The sequence below is a fragment of the Pseudochaenichthys georgianus genome, chromosome 21 (genome assembly GCF_902827115.2).
Source record: "Pseudochaenichthys georgianus chromosome 21, fPseGeo1.2, whole genome shotgun sequence".
Taxonomy (NCBI): Eukaryota; Metazoa; Chordata; class Actinopteri; order Perciformes; family Channichthyidae; genus Pseudochaenichthys; species Pseudochaenichthys georgianus.
Window position 1 is genome coordinate 20,053,538 of NC_047523.1, and position 18,985 is coordinate 20,072,522.

The 18,985-nt window shown below is 40.5% G+C and overlaps 2 protein-coding genes across 2 annotated transcripts in view; both read left to right on the forward strand.

Annotated features, from left to right (window-relative positions):
- Nucleotides 1-342: 342 nt before the first annotated feature.
- On the forward strand, nt 343-10,039 carry akap17a (A kinase (PRKA) anchor protein 17A). Its single transcript, XM_034110541.1, has 7 exons — nt 343-532; nt 1,379-1,728; nt 2,089-2,307; nt 4,029-4,241; nt 6,115-6,263; nt 6,488-6,728; nt 7,948-10,039. The coding sequence occupies exons 2-7, from the start codon at nt 1,390-1,392 to the stop codon at nt 8,839-8,841; spliced, it is 2,055 nt and encodes a 684-aa protein (XP_033966432.1). The 5' UTR covers nt 343-532; nt 1,379-1,389; the 3' UTR covers nt 8,842-10,039.
- A 1,186-nt stretch (nt 10,040-11,225) lies between these two features.
- asmt (acetylserotonin O-methyltransferase) overlaps nt 11,226-18,985 on the forward strand; it is a 24,709-nt gene continuing 16,949 nt past the window's right edge. The window contains exons 1-4 of the mRNA XM_034110651.1: nt 11,226-11,327; nt 14,598-14,772; nt 15,162-15,291; nt 16,053-16,121. Coding sequence (XP_033966542.1) covers nt 11,226-11,327; nt 14,598-14,772; nt 15,162-15,291; nt 16,053-16,121 — 476 coding nt within the window. The remainder of the gene's footprint in view (nt 11,328-14,597; nt 14,773-15,161; nt 15,292-16,052; nt 16,122-18,985) is intronic.

Sequence of the window (18,985 nt, forward strand, 5' to 3'; positions counted from 1 at the left end):
AGAACAAAATGTCTTCCAAGTAATGTGATTGAGTTATTTAAACTATATGAAATATTTGTTTGCATATGGGTTTATTTATACGACACAATCACACATTTACCTCAAGGGGTTACAATAGTCATGTTCAAGTAATGCAATCCATTGTTACCCATTGTTTACACACCATAAACACAGGTGATTTCAATTAAACTGATTAACTTTGATGCAACACATTGTCATGATTGTATATTCAATTGTATTGCCATGCATTATTTCCCTGATGTGTACTTTGCGCATGTTCCACATGGAGTCGCTGTTCTGAAATAGCTCCACTATGATGCTGAGACTCGTTGTTTCTTTGTACGGTCTTAGTTTACTGCATACGGAAGTGGCATGTAGTTTGTCTATGATTTGTCCATGGATGTATTATAGAACAGTCTTTTACATTACGATATCAGTACGTTTTTGTTTTTAGCCTTAAAGCTGACGGATGTTGGGCAAGAGGCGGTGAAACCTACTTTCATAACTGACGCTCTCCGGCGTTGTTCAAAAGGTAATTGTGTGGATATAGTTACTTATGACTGTAAGCTAACTCGCCTGCAAATAACGTTAGCTAGAAATAACACACATTTAAGTTGGTTTTCTATTAACCTCTACAAATTCCACTTGGCTATTCGTTTATCTCTTGTCCAACATGATCAATACATTGTTATTATTAACGACAGCTAGCTAGCTAGTATAGTGTGTGTCTCCCTGTGGGATGTAGTATAACGCTAGCGACAGTTAGCTTACAGCCTTTACATGTTAGCATACAACCAGCGTTTGTGTTACGTTCACAGTGGGTCAAACAAAGAATATTTTCCTAAGATTGACATGAGCTAACACCACTATTGCTGTTAGTAACTATCCTAGCCACATAGCATGTTAGTTACGTTTTAGGCACATACTGTATATATACAGGTTTTAATGTTAGCTAAACAGTTGTTTAAAACGTGACGATTTGATTAGGCAAATCACTTAAGATAACTGACATAAAGAACTGTGATTATCTACCCTAAGAATATGTTAACCTCTGTATACAAAGAAATTAATTGGCAACTAAATGCCTAATATAACATTTAAGCGCTGCATTCTGACTTTGATGTGTACCTAATACAATTTAAAATAACCGATTCTAACCGATAAACATTGATTTTTTGAATGGAGTTTTGTTTGGAAAGCTCTCTGTTATTGTATTAGTATCAACTAGTCAGAACCATCATTTTTACATATTAAATCACTGTCTCGCTTGATTTAGTTTGTTACGTGAATAAACTAAAAATAGTTAAGTCATTTATGATTATTTCAAAAGCACCTATGATGAGCTAACAGTGTTCACTGTGTCTCCATCTTCCTGCAGCTTTCTCCACTATGTCAGCCACAATGACCACCATTGTCCATGACACTACAGAGGCAGTGTGCCTCTCCTCCGAGTACAACCTGTACCTCAAGCCCATTGCTAAAATGACCGTCAGTGTGGCCCTGCCCCAGCTCAAGCTACCAGGCAAGAGCATCTCCAACTGGGAGGTGATGGAGAGGGTGAAGTCCATGGTAGCTCCAGAGCAGTTTTCAGCCCTGCGGATCTCCAAGAGCACCATGGACTTCATCCGTTTTGAGGGCGAGGTGGAAAACAGGACAGTGGTCAAGAGCCTGTTGTCCCGCTTAGATGGAAAGAGCATCAAACTGAGTGGATTTACTGATGTACTGAAGGTAAGGCTGACATTATTGTTGACCGCAAAGCCCATCTTAAAGCTTTGCTGGTTATGTTGCTAATCCCAGCGTCTGTTCCTGGTACTTACTTGGATATTTTGATGGCTGCAGATTTGGCGCATTTGAGTTACATTTTATTGTACCGACAGATGTTTTTTATATTTTTGCCCACGTCATTTATATCAATGACTAAATATAAGAAGTACTTCTCGGCATTATCACCAAAATGCCCATAAAATGTAATCAATGCCTCTCTAAAACGGCTTAAACTAAAATATAATCCATCGCAGGGAGGTTTTCAGATATATTTAATTGTTCCTAATAAACTGTATATTGACCCTCCCCTCCCTCTTTCCTCAGGTCCGTGCAGTAGAGAACAAAGTGGACTTCCCTACACGTCATGACTGGGACTCCTTCTTCCGCGATGCAAAGGACATGAATGAGACTCTGCCGGGGGAGAGGCCTGACACCATCCACATGGAGGGAATTCCTTGCCGATGGTTTAGCAAGAAGGACAGCCCGTTCCCAGACAGGCCCTCTGAAGCGGTCCTCATTGCGGTCTTTGAGACATTTGGCAAGGTGGGAAATGTTCTGGTTCTATGTTGAACAGGAACTTTACCTGAACATTGAAATCTACATGTTGTTATTTGTTTGTTTGAAATAATGAGCTGTTCCACAGGGCTTCATGGAAAAAAGTTGTTGGGGATTTGTTTGACTAAAATAATATAACTCATTCAGTGTGAGAAAAGGTTTTTAGAGAATACATTTTTCACTTGTCCAGAATGGACAAAAATTGGGGCCACTGGAATCTTCTTCTTCGCCATCGTATTTTACATTTTCCCACGGTTTTTACGACACCGCTAACGTAAGTGAGCGGTAAGATTTTACTTCATCACACATAGGGTTGGGTATCGTTTGGATTTTAACGATTCCGGTTCTGCTTTTCGATTCCGGTTATTTTCGGTTCTCGATTCCGGTTCTTTGAGAAGGTAAAAATAAGTCCCATGACAAACTGGGAGAAAAATATATTTATGAAAACATTAAGTCAAATCTGTATTCCTATTTACAAATCACTTCATACTGTTGAATTTCTTACGGTTATTGAATACAATTATATAAAAATAATCTCTGCATTGTTTAGTTAGTTCCAAGTGGTGCAGTCTGAGAATGTACAATTGGCCCAGTGTCCTCTGATGTTACACTGCAACCTGCCTGTGAGACAGATTCCAACCACACATGTCCAACACATAGGCCTAATAATAATAATAATAATAATAATACATTATATTTATAGCCTATAGGCCTAGTGCTTTTCTACAACTCAAAGACGCTTACACATGTCCTGCAATACACATGCTGCAGCTGCCCAGCTGCTCACTGTTTGTAAAAGTAAATAAATAGTATTTTCATTTCAATAATGTACTTTCTATACCCTGCTTCATAAACAATACTGACATCCCTGTGCTCCTCCGAGTCTGGGGGACCGGGGATGTGAGGACAGCGCGAGGACACAGACAGGGAGGCTGCTTCACTTCATAAAGGAAATGGTGGTCAATATTAACGACACAGGAGCTAAAACGCTTAATAACCTTCATTACGTGTTAGAGAAAGAACATAAGAAAGTTTGACAAAGATGAGGCTGTTAAACGGGCAGCGGATCCGCTGTGTGTAGAAAGAGAGAGAGACGCTGAGCTGCACCGTGCAGCGATCAGCTGATACGGAGCATAGAGAGAGAGAGCTGCAGTCCCCGTGCTCGGCCTCGCCTCCTGTCCTCACAACTCTTATTAATCCCGGGACCGGACAATTGTTATTTGTTCCTACTCGGAACCGAGTTTTGCTTCCCAACCCGGCCACTGTGCTACACTTCCCGCCCCGCCCCCGTCTAACTGTACAGAAAGCGGCGAGATGCATTTCCTTAGGAATCGACGAGCAGAACCGAAACTAACATTTCTAAACGAACAATGGCGGACACGTACAATTTGCGAATGAGTTCTGCCTTTTGTAAACTGAATTTATCAATAATTTGTCAATAAATCGGGCGAAAAACATCACTTGTCCGCCGGACAAGTCAATTGAAAGATATACTTGTCCGATATTGTAAATAACACGTCCCGGACGGTGGGACTTTTTCGCACACTGTCATTATAGATAGCTTGTAGATGTAAATGATAGAGTTGCTGAACACATTTGATTGAGAATACTGACCAAATCAGTGTTTTTATATTGTTGCATCATCGATATTTAGAGGTTGAGCCAAAAATAACATTTGATTTGACCAATATGCCACTTTTTAATCCTAGGTGCGGAATGTAGATATCCCCATGCTGGACCCGTACCGGGAGGAGATGCTGGACAAGAACTTCAACACGTTCAGTTTCGGGGGTCATCTGAACTTTGAGGCTTATGTCCAGTACCAGGAGTACGGGGGCTTCACCAAGGCCATGGACACCCTGCGCAGCATGAAGCTGATGCTGAAAGGAGACGATGGGAAGGCCGTGGCCTGCAACATCAAGGTACTGCAGGCTCTGCTGGTTGTTAAGTACTGTACAAGAACATTATGCAGAAAGGGATGGTTATTTATCTTCTCAATTATTGATTTACTTTTGCAGTTTTGAGATAGTCAATATATCATACCTTACTGAGCTTCGTGACCATGTGCACAAAATGAAGCTTGATATGATATCCTAAATATGTTCATTACTATATCTAAAACTTATATTATTTTCTCAATGAAGCAAATGGGAAAACTTGAAGGGTTAGTTTGTTGGTCAGCCATACCAACACACTTGGTGACGGGAGATTACTTTGTAACATAAACAATGTCCATTTTGATTGTTAAGTTCTTATAACACAATGCTATTCTTGGTCTGAATGACCCACGTAGGCCTATCAGACTTCCACACACCTCTGTTTTGGCCATGAGGGATATGTTAATGCTGCAGTGATCTTGCATATAGGCAGATTTCAGCAATTAGATTGTGTTGTTCAGGGAGACGCATAGCAGCTTTAAGACCTTTTAGTGGAATGAAAATCTAAGCCTCGTCATCATTTCAAGGGTAATGAGGGTATGGGGAGAGCCAGGTCTCTTAATCCACAGCATCACGCTTCACTGTGAAATCTAAATTAGGGTAAACAGCTTTTGCCAAAACATCAAGGACTTTATCTTACTTTGTTTTAAAACAACGATGACTCTCCATGCCTGATGATCAGTATTGTATAAGTCTGCTTTAAACAAAGCACTGTCATTGTGTGATTTAACATTACATCATCAAGCTGTAAAATATGGATTATCAGAGTTACTCAAATACATGTATTATTCCCATTCTCTACAATACTAAATTAGATTTTGCATCACTGTCTGGGATGACCAAAACACAGACACGTTACAGCAACGTTATTAAAATTGCGGGAAGTTGCGAAATATGCGGGAAAGTTGCTAAATAAATAAAATATTGGGCTGTCTTATTTATTCTCTCTCACACACAACCTGCCACTAACGTTAAACCCCTTTACTATTCAATTAAACACATTCAATGTTTATTTACTGTAAAAGCAATTGGGCTATTTTAATCACATTCTCTCTCTCTCACACACACACACACACACACACACACACACACACACACACACACACACACACACACACACACACACACACACACACACACTTCTCCGCCTCATTCTGTTTTCATTTACTTATTCGTTATCTGACCAGCTTCAATCTTGTAGGCTTCTCACCTCGTTTCTTGTAGCCCTCGAAAGGGTTGTGGAGGTCGATGCCTCGGTGAACGTGAGTCGTTTGGCTTTCTTGTCCGCAGCAGCAGAAAGCATTGTCGAATGTTTGAATAAATCAAAGTGGGTCGTCACCGTGGATTTTCTCTTATGCTCCAACACAGTTGCACGGGGTGCAGAATAGTTTCCCCCCACTTTCGTGCAAGACATCGGGGTACTGCTTTGCCCGGTCTTTAGCAGAAATGTTCGTCGGTAAATGAGATGGATTCGACTTTTTCATCTTGGTGTTTTCTCTCTCGTGTGAGCTCCACACGTTCACTCTACGGTGTTGTTTACCTTCTGTGATGCGCGAGCTGATGACGTCGCGTCATCATCATCACTTCACGCCAAGACGAGTTCACTTTTTTTCCCCTCAACTTTGTGTGGAATAATGCAGGCATTATTCGGCCTTTTGATAAATATGTGGCCTTTTAAAAAAATCTGCGCCGTTTTGCTGATTATGCGGTAAATTCTGCGATCGCATAATCGCGTTTTTCTGGAGGGTCTAATTCTTAGAATAAAAAGCGATTCTTACAAGAAAATGTACATGTTGTTTCACTTACTGATGAATAAAATTAACCATTTTGCTAATCCTTATCCATGTGTTTTCCTCAGGTGGCCTTTGACACCAACAAGCACCTGAGTGAGTTGGCCCTGAAGAGGAGGGGCCTGGAGAGGCTGAAGTTACAGGAGCTGGAGAGGCAGAGAGAGGAGCAGAAACGACGCGAGAAGGAAGAGGAGGAGCGGCGAAAGGATGAGGAGAGGTATGATGGAAGACAAAAACGAGCTTATATTGCACAACACGGAAAAGTGATTTAGGGCAGCGAATGTTTATGCATTCTCTGAAACCAAACTACACTCAATCGGTTTTTCGGTGCTTTGAATCTTTCCCACACTGTACCAAGAGCAGTGACAATGCATTTCCACTGTTTGACCACAATTCATAGATCACAGATGTTCACAGATGTTCACTTCATATTTTTTACAGGAAACAGAAGGAGCACGAAGAGGAGGAGAAGGAGAGGAGAAAGGAAGAGAGGATACGAAAGCGAGATCAGAAGCTGCGGGAGAAGGAGGAGAAGAAGAACATGAAGAAGGTGAGGCGGCAGCAGGAAGAGGAGCAGAAGAAGCTGCAGATGAAGATCGCCATGGAGGAGAGGAGGCTGCTGCTGGCTCAGCGCAACCTGGAGTCCATCCGGCTCATCGCTGAGCTGCTGGCCAGGGCCAAGGTACGCCATGCACATACACAATACACCTCTGAATATACACACCAGCGTTTCCGCCAGGGGGGCGTCTTGCCGTCATTTGACGCCCTTATTCAGCTCTGGACGCCCTGAACTCGAGCCAAGGGCGTCCAAAAATATTAATAATTCGAGAGAAGATCGAGAGTTTTTATGGCTTGAAATAACGAAAAGGAAAAAGGACAAGGACATCACTCTGTTGGAGGGACAAAGGAGTCTGGTGGGATTCTTTTCGGAGTATTGAAGATCGTTTCCCCGACATCGAAGGTGCCTGCTACAGGACAACACGGAACGTGCGCGATTTGGACGCGATGAGCGGTGCTAGTGGAGCACCAGAGCCTCGCAGCGAGCACCAGAGCCTCGCAGCGAGCACCAGAGCCTCGCAGCGGCCAAACTGAGGCTCCGTGGTAAACTGTGGTACATGAAGAGCCGTTTGGGATACGAAACAGCCAAATGATCCGGATCACTAACGTAAAGAGACAGTATCTATAAGGGACGGCTCAAGTCCAAATTCAAGCACCCCGCTCTCGGGAGGACGCCCTCTCAGCCCTGGTCTGGCGGAAATACTGATACACACGCATACATACAGAGCTACATGGATGTGTAAACATACCAATACCTAGGTTAATGTCTACAAATGTGATTCTTTAATCGTCTGGTAGTTTTTTTTTTACTTATTTTGAACCAAATGTGAAGCTGTAGGTTAAGATTTAGTGTTTGAAACCTCACTAGGCCTCATACATATTCAGAAACGCTGAGTGCAACTTTTCTTTTTGAGTATTTCATTAAAGAGTGCTATTGATGCCAAGGCTGGCTTCTTTAAGCTGAAATTGACTCTACTCTCATATTTGTCAGTTAAATATGAAGACGACATTTAAAGATGTTTCTGCTCACGGCCAAGAATTCACTTGTGTTGATGTACGAATAAACAATTTAGATAAAACGTGTGATTCGTTGCCACTAGCTGGTTTTAATACCTTCTTGCAAATAACCAGATTTCACAAGAGTAGAACATTCTAATAATTAGAGATTTTGTGTTTTGCAGAAAATTGCTTGTGTATGACAATTGGATGATGTAACATGTAGAGTAGTTTAGAGCATTGCTTTGTCCCTTTGTGTCCGACCTAAATTTGGATTTCTGCTGACAATTTAGTTTTTTATTTGAATAGTGTCTTTTATCTCATTGTGGTTTCCTCCACCTCTCCAGGCCCTGAAGCAGCAGGAGCAGGAGAAAGAGCGGGCCGAGCGGGAGGAGCAGGAACGGAAAGAGCGGGCTCGGCAGAAGGAGGAACTCACGCGTCTTCATCAGCTGGAGGCCCTCCGACGCAAGCAGGAGGAGGAGCTGCGGAGGGTGGAGGTGGAGAAGGACCGAGCCCTGGAACTCCAGCGGCGTGAGAAGGAGCTGAGGGAGAGACTGGTCTGCAACCTGATGAAGAAGGGCAGCATGAAAAGCTCAAGGTCTCCTCTCACGCAGGAGGAGGCGGGCCCTGTGACCAGCGAGGAGGCCTCTGATCCCCGCGGCGATGATTTGATGCTGGGGGTCCTGAGCAGGGTGTATGGAGTGAAGGCCGGCGAGAGCAAAGAAAAGCAGGGCTCCAAATCAAGTGCCCATTCACACGTTTCAGGGAAGAAAAGAGCCGCAGAAGGGAAGAGGAGAGGGGAGGACAGGAAGAAAGGGCGAGAGAGAAGAAAGGAGGAGGTGGTGGGGAGCAAGCACGGTAGGGAACAAGCGAAGGGCCGTGAGCCCCCCCACAGAGAGAGGAGCTCCAACAGCCGGGGCCGGAGGAGGCGGAGCCACAGCAGCAGGAGGAGGAGGAGCTCCAGTCGTCACAAGAAGAGCTCCAGTCGGCACAGGAGGGGCGTCAGTCGCCACGGCAGCAGGAGGCGCAGCCACAGCTGCAGGAGCACCAGCTCCAGCCGGGACAGGAGCCGCAGCAGCAGTGGGAGGAGCTACAGCAGGGGGAAGAGCCACAGGCACCATAGATACAGCAGAGGCTGCTCCAAGGCCAGCAACAGGAGCAGAGATAGGAGGAGCCACAGCCATAACAGATACAAGAGACACAGCAACAGCAGAGACAGGACCTGCTCCAGGCGCTGCTAGTCCTGCTGTCAGTGTTCATATTATCAGTGTTCATTGATTTATTCTTGGCTGAAGTTCAACAAGCTTGACAAAAAAAAAAAACATAATTCGAGTATACCGTGTAAATGTAAGCCATGTCAATTGGTGAAGTGGATTCCACGGAAATGCTTTTATCTTTTTATTTTCTTCATATTTTATACATGAAACACCACATTTACTATTTGGTTTCTAAAAAAGTATTCTTTGTAAAGCTTGAAATACATTTTATCAACATTTTGACTCTTAAAAGCATTATACATAATATAGAAGTTAATTCAAATTTAGGGAACCATTATAAACATATCAATATTAATTTCATTGAGCATTGGAAATACGTTTTTTTAATTAAAGACTAATATCGTTAGCCCGCTTTATATGTAGATTGAACACCAGTCTGACCTCCATTTTCTGTGAGCAAGTGCATGAATATAATTGATTTTGAGGAAGTAACAAGTCCAGAGAACAAATTGTGTTCCTTATTTTGATGTGGTTCGGTCAGTTTGTCCACATATTACTTACGAAAATACACACACACTTTCAGACCTCGTTGCTGCCATAGTTGTGGAAGACTTTAACGTGGACTACAGGCTGCTGCTCCTTTACAAATGTGAAGTTTCCCCAGACCATAACAAATGTTCCTCCATGTTTACGCTGACCTGCAGTCTGCCTGATGTGTTAGCTGCCTGAAATGAGTATTGAGTATTGTCTGTGTTGCTGGTGAGCAGCTCAAAGACTGATTTCTTTTAGTTTCATTTTATATGTTTTAATGTGTGAGGGTTAATATAATAAATGCGATATGATGATGCAACCAAATTAAATGATCTTTAGGATGTAACTGCTTCTTTTAACTTCACAATGTAGCGCTGGATACATTTATGAAGCCATTTTTTTGGTGTTATTTGTATTGTTTTATTTATAACTATGTTGGAGGAGGTCGGGACTTTTCATTGCCATTTCTACACTAGCTGACATTAAAGCCCTTGAATCTGAATCATCCACCGTTCTTTGCTATATTTCAGCTCTGGGGAGGAAAGTCCCAACAGTTTTGTTGATGCTGCTACATTGACATTGTTACTCGACATTGCAAAGCCCTCTTGTTATGTGTACTTTGTTCTCATGATCTAAACTAGAGAATGCGTTGCATACACATTGTTAATATTAAAGTCAAAAGAAAACTTGAGTTTTCTGCCTCTGTAACTTTGTACTTAAAAACTGTCACAACAGATCTTGAAAATGTTATCTCTATACAAACTCAATTCCTGAAGGAACATGGTGACAACTTCCACAACTCCAGCTGTTGTACTGTATCTTTCTGCCCTCTACATTGCTAGTTTAATTAACTGTGAATGAATAATTAATACTCCATCTGATTAGCGTGTGTGTAATCTCATCAAGACCTGTGACATGGCCGCCTGTGTCATTACTGTAGGTCTGAAGCCACCATTAGTCTCTCAGTGTAGGTGCAATCAGGCCTTATGGAGAAGAGATGGAGAGCACATCTTTTATAAAACACGGTTTCCCTCCCCCCCAGAGGTTTGGTAGTCCAGGCGCTAGGGCTGCTCAATTAATTGTATTTTAATCGCGATTCCGATTATTTCATTTCATTTCAAACCTTTATTTATACAGATAAAATCCCATTGAGATCATTGATCTCTTTTCCAAGGGAGACCTGTTCAAGTAGTTCCACATGAAGCATAAACAGAACAACAAAAGGACATTTTACAGCATCATTACAGGGTTTACAATTTACATAACTATCCACATGAGCAGGTACCAATAGCTTCTGATTATTGCTTGCAACGATTACGAAAACAACGTAATCGAAATAAAACGATTATTTTTTTATTATTATTATTACTTTTTTTTTAATATATATGTTTTTCTCCAATAAATGAATGTTTTCAAAGTCAATGAATAATCGTATTTAATAATCGCAATTGCAATTATTGACCCAAATAATCGAGATTATGATTTTTGCCATAATCGAGCAGCCCTACCAGGCGCTACAACCACATTTTGGTGTCAAAACACGTCTGGTGTGAGCATTTCTGAGTGAAAGTCTAGATCCAAGTGAGTGTGAGTGATATTGAAAACAAGGCAGTAGTGTATTGCCAGAGTTATTTCTTTGTCCACTGCAGACTGAGCCCCTGCTCTAATCTGGGTCATCTGGCTGTAATCGGTTTAGCCTAACCATACTCTCACTGCTGGGTGTGCGCTTTGTGTTGCTTTAGTCTGCGCCTGTCTTCACTGCATCCACACACCTGCTGAAGTGCCTCAGGAGCAGGACTGATCAACAGGAGACGTTCACTTTGCATGTTGAAGACATTTTTAAATTGTTTTCAGGGAGTCCTGTCCAAACTGCGGCCATGGCAGAGAATCAAAAGGTGGCTTCATCTGAGGGGAAACCAGCTGCAGACATGTATCCTAAGAAGATCCTGGAGTATATGGAAGGATTCCTCATCTCCAAGGTAACACACACATGTAGTGCATACATACTGCCCTTCATGGGTCACAAACGGGGATGCAGCTCCCTTTTACTCAGTTTAAAGTTAATGACCCAAAGTGTCTCATTCTTTTCCTGAAGGTTAATGTTACACCAATGTGATGTATTTCCATAAAAGCAAAACAATGTTTAATTGGTCAATCAACAGAAATGTATTGTCAACATTCTTGAACAAAATCTTTAGACTCAATTCTGAAGTTTTATTTTATTTTGGTTTTACAGAACAAAACGAATATGAATTTCAGCCCTAATCTAATTGAGGCTTTGTCACCAACCACTAGTCAGTTTTATGCATTTTTAAAAATAATTATATAAACTATAATGAATGGATGATGAAGCTTCATTTGAAGGATTCCAAGGTATTTCAGTAAATGGTAACTAGAGAAAAACAAGAGAAATAATTATAGTTAATGAATACATCAGAAAAGGCACACACATGTACAATATGCTCAGCAGTCTTTTATTAAAAACATTACTGATGTACATCAAGATTGCAGCTAAACTCACTCTAACACGACAGTTAGAATGCATCTTTAATATTAAGTCTATTTAATCCTTTACTCTGCATGTTAGTGACCTGCATGTACACCTGAATGAAGCACCACAACAAATGATCACAATAAACACATGTGTGCTCAAGGAGGTAAGTGTTGCTGCAGACAGACTGCACTCTATTGATCATCTACTGACTGATTCTATCATTTAGGGTGCATTTCACATCAACAAAAAAGTGTTCTTTCTCAATAGAACAATCAGTGGTTCAAGTTAGTATATTCCTCAGTGTAACATATCCACTGGTTGCAAAGCTTAAACATTTATTTATTTATTTTAATTTTAAGGGAAAGGATGTTTTCACTACTCAGTTTGTCAACTATGTTACGGACAAACTTGATCCTTAAGTCCTGCACTTCAAGTTAAATCACATTTGAAAGGCTCTTATATTCCTATATATACTCTACCATATATCCAAATATTTTTTAAAGATTAAAATATAATTGTATTAAAGTTTTGTTTTGTCATGTGATATGTTCAGCACTATCATTAAGGATAGGGATATTTTGTATTATAAAACTATCATACAGGTCATTTTGATAGTTTTAAGAGATGTCAAACTCCAACCTTTGTAGATATACATTATACTATAAAGGATATGAGAAGCACTATTTTAGATATTTAAAATTTGAAAAAATGAGGTGCAACATAGTTGACAATGAAAGTCAAACATTTGACGGAAATAACATAGTTGACTGGACACATTATTAACCATCAGCACTATGTTCATTTCAAGGCAGAAGTGCAAAATTCAATTGATAATGATGTGTAATGATGTCTACATGTCATACAAATTGTCAACTAGGTTACCTGTCAACTAAGTTACTACAGTTATTACAGTACTGGGTAACCTAGTTGACAATTTCCCTATTTTGACCCATCATTTGGTAGGCCTTGCCTGGATGACCACATGTCATTTTCTTGAACAGGTTAACATCACATTTGAACATATAATTTAGTTAAAATCATTAAGCAATTGTAAACCATAACAATGTATGTAACATTGTTGATGGTCAATATACTCATTGACAATGTGCACATCAAATATTGTAAAAAATTAGAGGACAATCACCACAGTGTGTTCAAAATGTCTGCCAAAGAGGAACATGGCATCATGGTTGGCATGGTTTTGGGACAAACCATTTTTGAGTTAATAGGGGGAGTTCTGTTAGCAGGCCCGGTTCTACGGGGGTGCATAAGGGTGCATTGCACCCTCAGTTGAGTCGTTATGCACCCTCATTTGAAAAATGAAGAGTACAAAAAAAAAAATTTAAAGTGAAAAATATTACATTTACTAACAATAGTAGTAATAATAATAATAAGAAGAAGAATATAGTTAAAATAAATTGTAATTGTGGTTGAATAGCATTGTCTGCTGCATTTATTTGATCAATTTAAACGGTAAGTAACGTTATTATTATGTCAGGTGCGCGTGACCTGTGCAGCTGCACATTCATCATCTGCAAGGTGCTTACACAGCAGTCAGTGATGGACATCAGAAAATGGTTAAACAACCAGCCCTTATCACCAGCATACACTGCATCTACTGCAGGTAATAACAGTTCCGATCATGGGGACATTACATTACTGTCGTGGACACCAACGTCCTCCTGTCCGACTCGCCTGCTTTGCCCGCCTCGCCCACAGAGGCGGAGCAGCCACAGCCGTCTTCATTACCCCAAACACTGCCACCCCTCGGCGGCCCGCAAGTGCCAGAGGACCTCTGCAAAACAGAGCCTGCCCAAGTATATTTAAAAAAGTACCCAACTCGCCTGTACAGTGGGGTGAGGCGCTCATTTTGCAGCTCATGGTTTCAAAACAGAGATTGGCTGGAATATTCATGTAAAAAAGATGCCATCTTCTGCTATGCATGTAGACATTTCGGTTCAAGTAAGTCAGATGCCTTCACCACAACTGGCTACAACTGGCGCCATGCTCTTATAGGCTACGTGATAAGGGACTGGAAAGGCATGAATCAAGCAAAGAGCACATAGATCCATAGATCTCCTAATGTTGCTCTCAAAGTGCACCAGATTGATGGTTTTAACTTCAATATTTAAAAAAAAAATCTTCCCGGGGGAGCATGCCCCCGGACCCCCCCCAGAGGAGGTGAGGACCCCCATAGAGGGTGTTAGGTACACTCCCCACTTATAAAAATAGCACTTTACCACTGCACCCTCTCTAATCTCAGATGCACCCTTAGTCATTTTGTTCTGGAACCGGGCCTGTCTGTTAGTAACATAGTTGACAGAACTTTTGCGGACATTCATATATTAAGATATTTAAATTATTTAAAGGAGGAAATCAATTAAAAAAATATTATTATTCTTTAGTATTTAGACTTTTGAAATAAATAAATAATTTTTTTGTATTTACTTTAATGTTTTTTATTCATTATTTTGAAACTAAGACACCCTCAACTGAAAAACGGACATAGCAAAAACTGACAATTTAAGAACATCATGACACATTTCAAGCTAAATAAAGCATAGGATGCACATAATGTGTGTGTGATATTATCATGCTTTCCAATAATAGGCAAAATATGATATTTTTGAAGAAAATAGTTAGAATAATTATAATTATCATCAATGGACATCAATGGACATGGAATGTACCCTAAATTGTAGAATCACTCTACTATGAATGAACTCCCCTTTAGCTGTGTCTCTCTCTGACTCAGACAGTGTTCTCCTCCTGTGAGCTGGGGGTGTTTGATGTGCTGCTGGCTGCAGAGCGCCCCCTGTCTGCAGAGGAGATCAGTCAGGCCATCGGAGCCAGTCTGGACGGCACAGAGAGGCTGCTGGCTGCCTGCGCCGGCCTGCAGCTCCTCAACACACACCGGGACAATGGACCAGGTCAGCACACACACTCTTCAATAGTCTAACAAGTAACAACCTCTAAATAAGTTAAGTGGTCAAACTTTGAGTAATTACAATGATTATAAAAGACGATTTGAAAAATAACCCTGGCAAAACTCTTTCCTCACACTTGTTTCACAGATGAATGGAGGTACATAATGGATTTGACTTAAAACAGTCAATCACCAGAATGTTTTATTTCTCTCTCTTGCTTTTCAAGGCTTCATTATTTATTTTATCATGCGTGTTATACATTGTCAATTGCTCCCCCACCAACGTGCCCACCTCCCTATAATTGTCCTTGTCTCCAATGTGGACATAAAAGATCAAAACATCTGCACTGATTCAGCCCCCTCCTCCTCTCTCTCTTCTCCCACCTGTTTCAGTGTGCTACAGTAACACAGAGCAGGCCAGTGTGTACCTGACCCGCTCCAGTCCTGTGTCTCTCTACCAGTCCATCCAGTACAGCTCCAGAACCATCTACCTCTGCTGGCACTACCTGACCGACGCTGTCAGGTCACACATGTTTTTTTTTAAATTACAAGTTTTTCGTTTTAAGCTTTAAAATGTCAGATCGCAATTTCCCCTAAAACAATGTCATGAACAACCAAAAATGTTCAGTGTCAATTGCAATGTTACAAAATAGGAAATGCAAACATTTGAGAATATTAAACAATCAATCCATTTACATTTCTTGTTTAGTCCCTCGTGTGGGGGATTGTCTTTGCTCCCTCTCGAGGTGCTTTGCCTTTCAGATATCTTCAAAAGGACCTGTCGAATTATGTATTTGTATAAGAAAATCTTGAATCAAGAATTTTGTTATTCAATTAAATCAGTAAGCTACGATTAAAATCACACACAGGTAGGGCTGGGAGAACTGCATGTTTTAGGATGTAGTCCTCCTTCTCTGTTTGAACAGTGGCTTAAATGGATTTTATTCTCATTGGTATGTCTGAGGGTGGACAGACAGCAGCCCTTTGTGAGCAAAACTGAAAACAATTACCAGTTAATATGCTTCTTAAGGAAGAAGACACCCTCTTCTGTGTGGGAATGTACCACTGAATCATGTGAATGTACCTTAAAATAGACCGCAAATTGGTGTAAACATAGCATACCTGAACTGTGGAGATGAGATAAAGCTGAAGCAGAATTGAGAAATACCTATCCCACAATTTGTACACTCGAATTATAAACATATGTGTGAAAATATATAAAATACTGTATATATATATAACACGTATCATGTTGTCATATGAATATGATTGTCTTTTTTCCAGGGAGGGTAGAAACCAGTATGAAAAGGCTTTTGGAGTCAGCTCCAACGACCTGTTTCAAGCTCTCTACAGGTACAAAACACACACACACACACACACACACACACACACACACACACACACACACACACACACACACACACACACACACACACACACACACACACACACACACACACACACACACACACACACACACACACACACACACACACACACACACACACACACATTTTTGCTTATTTAAATTCCACTCCTTTCTCTCCATCGTAAGCCTTTCTGTCATCCTCTTCCCTCTAAAAAAACAACTGGTGGGCTTCATTAGGAGGCAGTGGGTGTGTGAGGGGGAGACAGAGAGACAGCAGAGGGTTTGGGCGGTGATGTGAGGGCGCTTGCAGCAGAGATATAGAATATCTCTGCCATTGTCCTTGAGGTCTCGTGTTTATGGTAACTAGTGCCCACAGTTTTAACGCTTCACTGATCTGCCGGTCAGCAGTTTTCAGGGGTCACACGCTCAAAGTTTCACACTTTGTTTTCTAATAGGTTTCGATGAGCCCGCCCGAGGCACCGTACTGTAGAACACTGCTGCTCCCAGGGGATCAGAGGCCGTCAAAACTCAAACACAGTGCTAAAACATCCTGCCTCAGTATGATTTGCACAGCCATTTCACTTTGATGGAAGCTGATCTGATGCGCACAAATGGAGGATGAAACAGATGTTAAAACGCAATTTTCCATTATTACTTTACTCATGAAGCAATGGAATGTACCAACACCAATGTGCAGATGTATGAATTAGCTTCGCACACCAATATCACAAATCTTTCTCTTGATTTTTTTAGATTATGTACATGTCATGCAAGTTATGTTTGTATGTAGCTGCTTGTTGAGGGTTCTACACAAGCTGAACTATCTCTGTAATTGATTCATTTTGGTCCTCATTTCCTTTTGAAAAGCAGCTGATGATCTCTCAAAAACAGCCTCTTTAACAAAGATGCAAAATGAGAATATTCCAAATATGAACCGTGCACAAATAATGTAATACACCCTCGTGTAGATGAATTTGCAATTCAACTTTAATTGATTGAAAAAGAAAATACCCTCGGAGAAAAACTCGAACACCTGCGCACAATTGATTTAATTTGGAGTAGCAGTTGTTTGTCCCCGCTGATTTCCCCTGTGAATACTGTGGGTAAATTAGCAAGAGGTAAACAACCGCTGAAGTCATTCACTGCATTCTTAGAGAGCTGGAGCAGAGCAGGAGGATCCGAAGCTGGCTGATGACTCAGACTCCTGTTTACTCATCGACATTTAGCCAGCCGTGTACTGCACCTGAATAATTCACTGCCCGGTCCCGTCTGCAGCTTCAACTCTCATACTCGAGAAAGCAGAGAAGATTGAAGTGAAGACTGGCAGCAGAGCTTTTGAGATTTGAGAAGACATTGTATCTGAATACGTTCTACGGATGAAAACTTGTCGTCGTTTTGTTCAAAGCAGGTTGATGTGTGACATGGATTTACATGTCATTTTATATATATATTTCTTTATGTCAAATAGTTTGAGGGGTTTGATAAGTGGTTGATATGCTTCACTTGATATGGTCATTACATTGTTCATCTTAAAGTCCATTAAAATAAGTCAAACTACAGCATAAAATAAAGAAGTAAACACATAGTGTAATACATGTAACCCATTATATTATGAATGTTACATAGTTAATATTTTCATTCATTTAATCAATTATCCTGATGCTGTGAAATGAACGTATTGATGTATTCATTATCATATTATCATTATTACAATCAATGATAATAACAATGACTTTAACTGTACACAACCTTTCATGTGCTAAATGAAGCTCAAAGTGCTTATCGCACTAAATAAAATCAATATATATTTCAAATAAAAAGAATATATTTCATAAAATGTAATATCCTACAAATAATATAAAATATCTTAATAAAAAAATAGAATTAAAAGTCAACATGGTATTTGAAAGAAATACTAACATATTCAAATATTTCTGATTAATTATTAGTTTTTATTTTCTTTGACAGAATCAAATCAATGTCACATTGGTCTAACAATTATAATTATTATACCACATTATTTCTCCAAGATATGGATGTTGGATCAGACCAATGAGATTCAACCATCAGTCAACAACACATTGGACGCACAGAAATTAAAACAACACATTAATTACAATCTCCCTTTTTGGTAGAGGTCAAAGCATAGTCAAAGTGTACACTACTTTAAATTATATTTTTCAGTCCTTTTTTGTATTATTTGTACAGTAAATGGAGAGGCTAAAGCATTAAGACAGCTATAAAACACACAACAGAGATCAGGCAGCCATGATCCGTAACCCAGTCAGTGACAGAGATATGACAGAGACCTGTGAGGATGTTGTGAACATAAACAGACTGATCACAAACCACCATGATGTTACAACAATGTATATCTAAGGACAGAGATAACCAGAGTGTGCATGTAAATGTGATCAATCGGGAACAAAAAGAGCTGCAGATGTTATCGTTGGGGGCATTCGATAACTTACATCCAAGATGTTCTCAAATTAAAGCTGACAGTCTGCTGTTTGGCCTTACAGTCATTTTTATCTTTTCACATTCGATGTAATCAGTCTGAAGCCGCAACAATGAGTCACTTTCAAAGTTCCCCTGGAGGTCAGCTGGAGTCTGGTCCAGTGGATGGCTGATCATTTTGCTGCAGTGAAGTTTAGATGAATACAAGTTTAGTGTTGCAGAACAGATGATACTCAGAGTGTGTGTAAATGTATGTGTGTGTATAGTATAGTATGTGTGTGTGTGTGTGAGTGAGCAAGAGCCAGGGTGTAGCAGAATAAAAGAGCCTGTGGTGACTGCTGCTGCTCTGAGGAGTCTCCACCTCATCACCCAGCACTCTGTCCTGCCATGG

Excerpts from the sequence above, each read along its gene's own strand:
- akap17a (XM_034110541.1), top strand. The coding sequence starts at position 1,390 with ATGTCAGCCACAATGACCACCATTGTCCATGACACTACAGAGGCAGTG. Across the intron at positions 1,729-2,088 it reads GATTTACTGATGTACTGAAG|GTCCGTGCAGTAGAGAACAA; the intron begins GTAAGGCTGACA and ends CTCTTTCCTCAG. Across the intron at positions 4,242-6,114 it reads CCGTGGCCTGCAACATCAAG|GTGGCCTTTGACACCAACAA; the intron begins GTACTGCAGGCT and ends TGTTTTCCTCAG.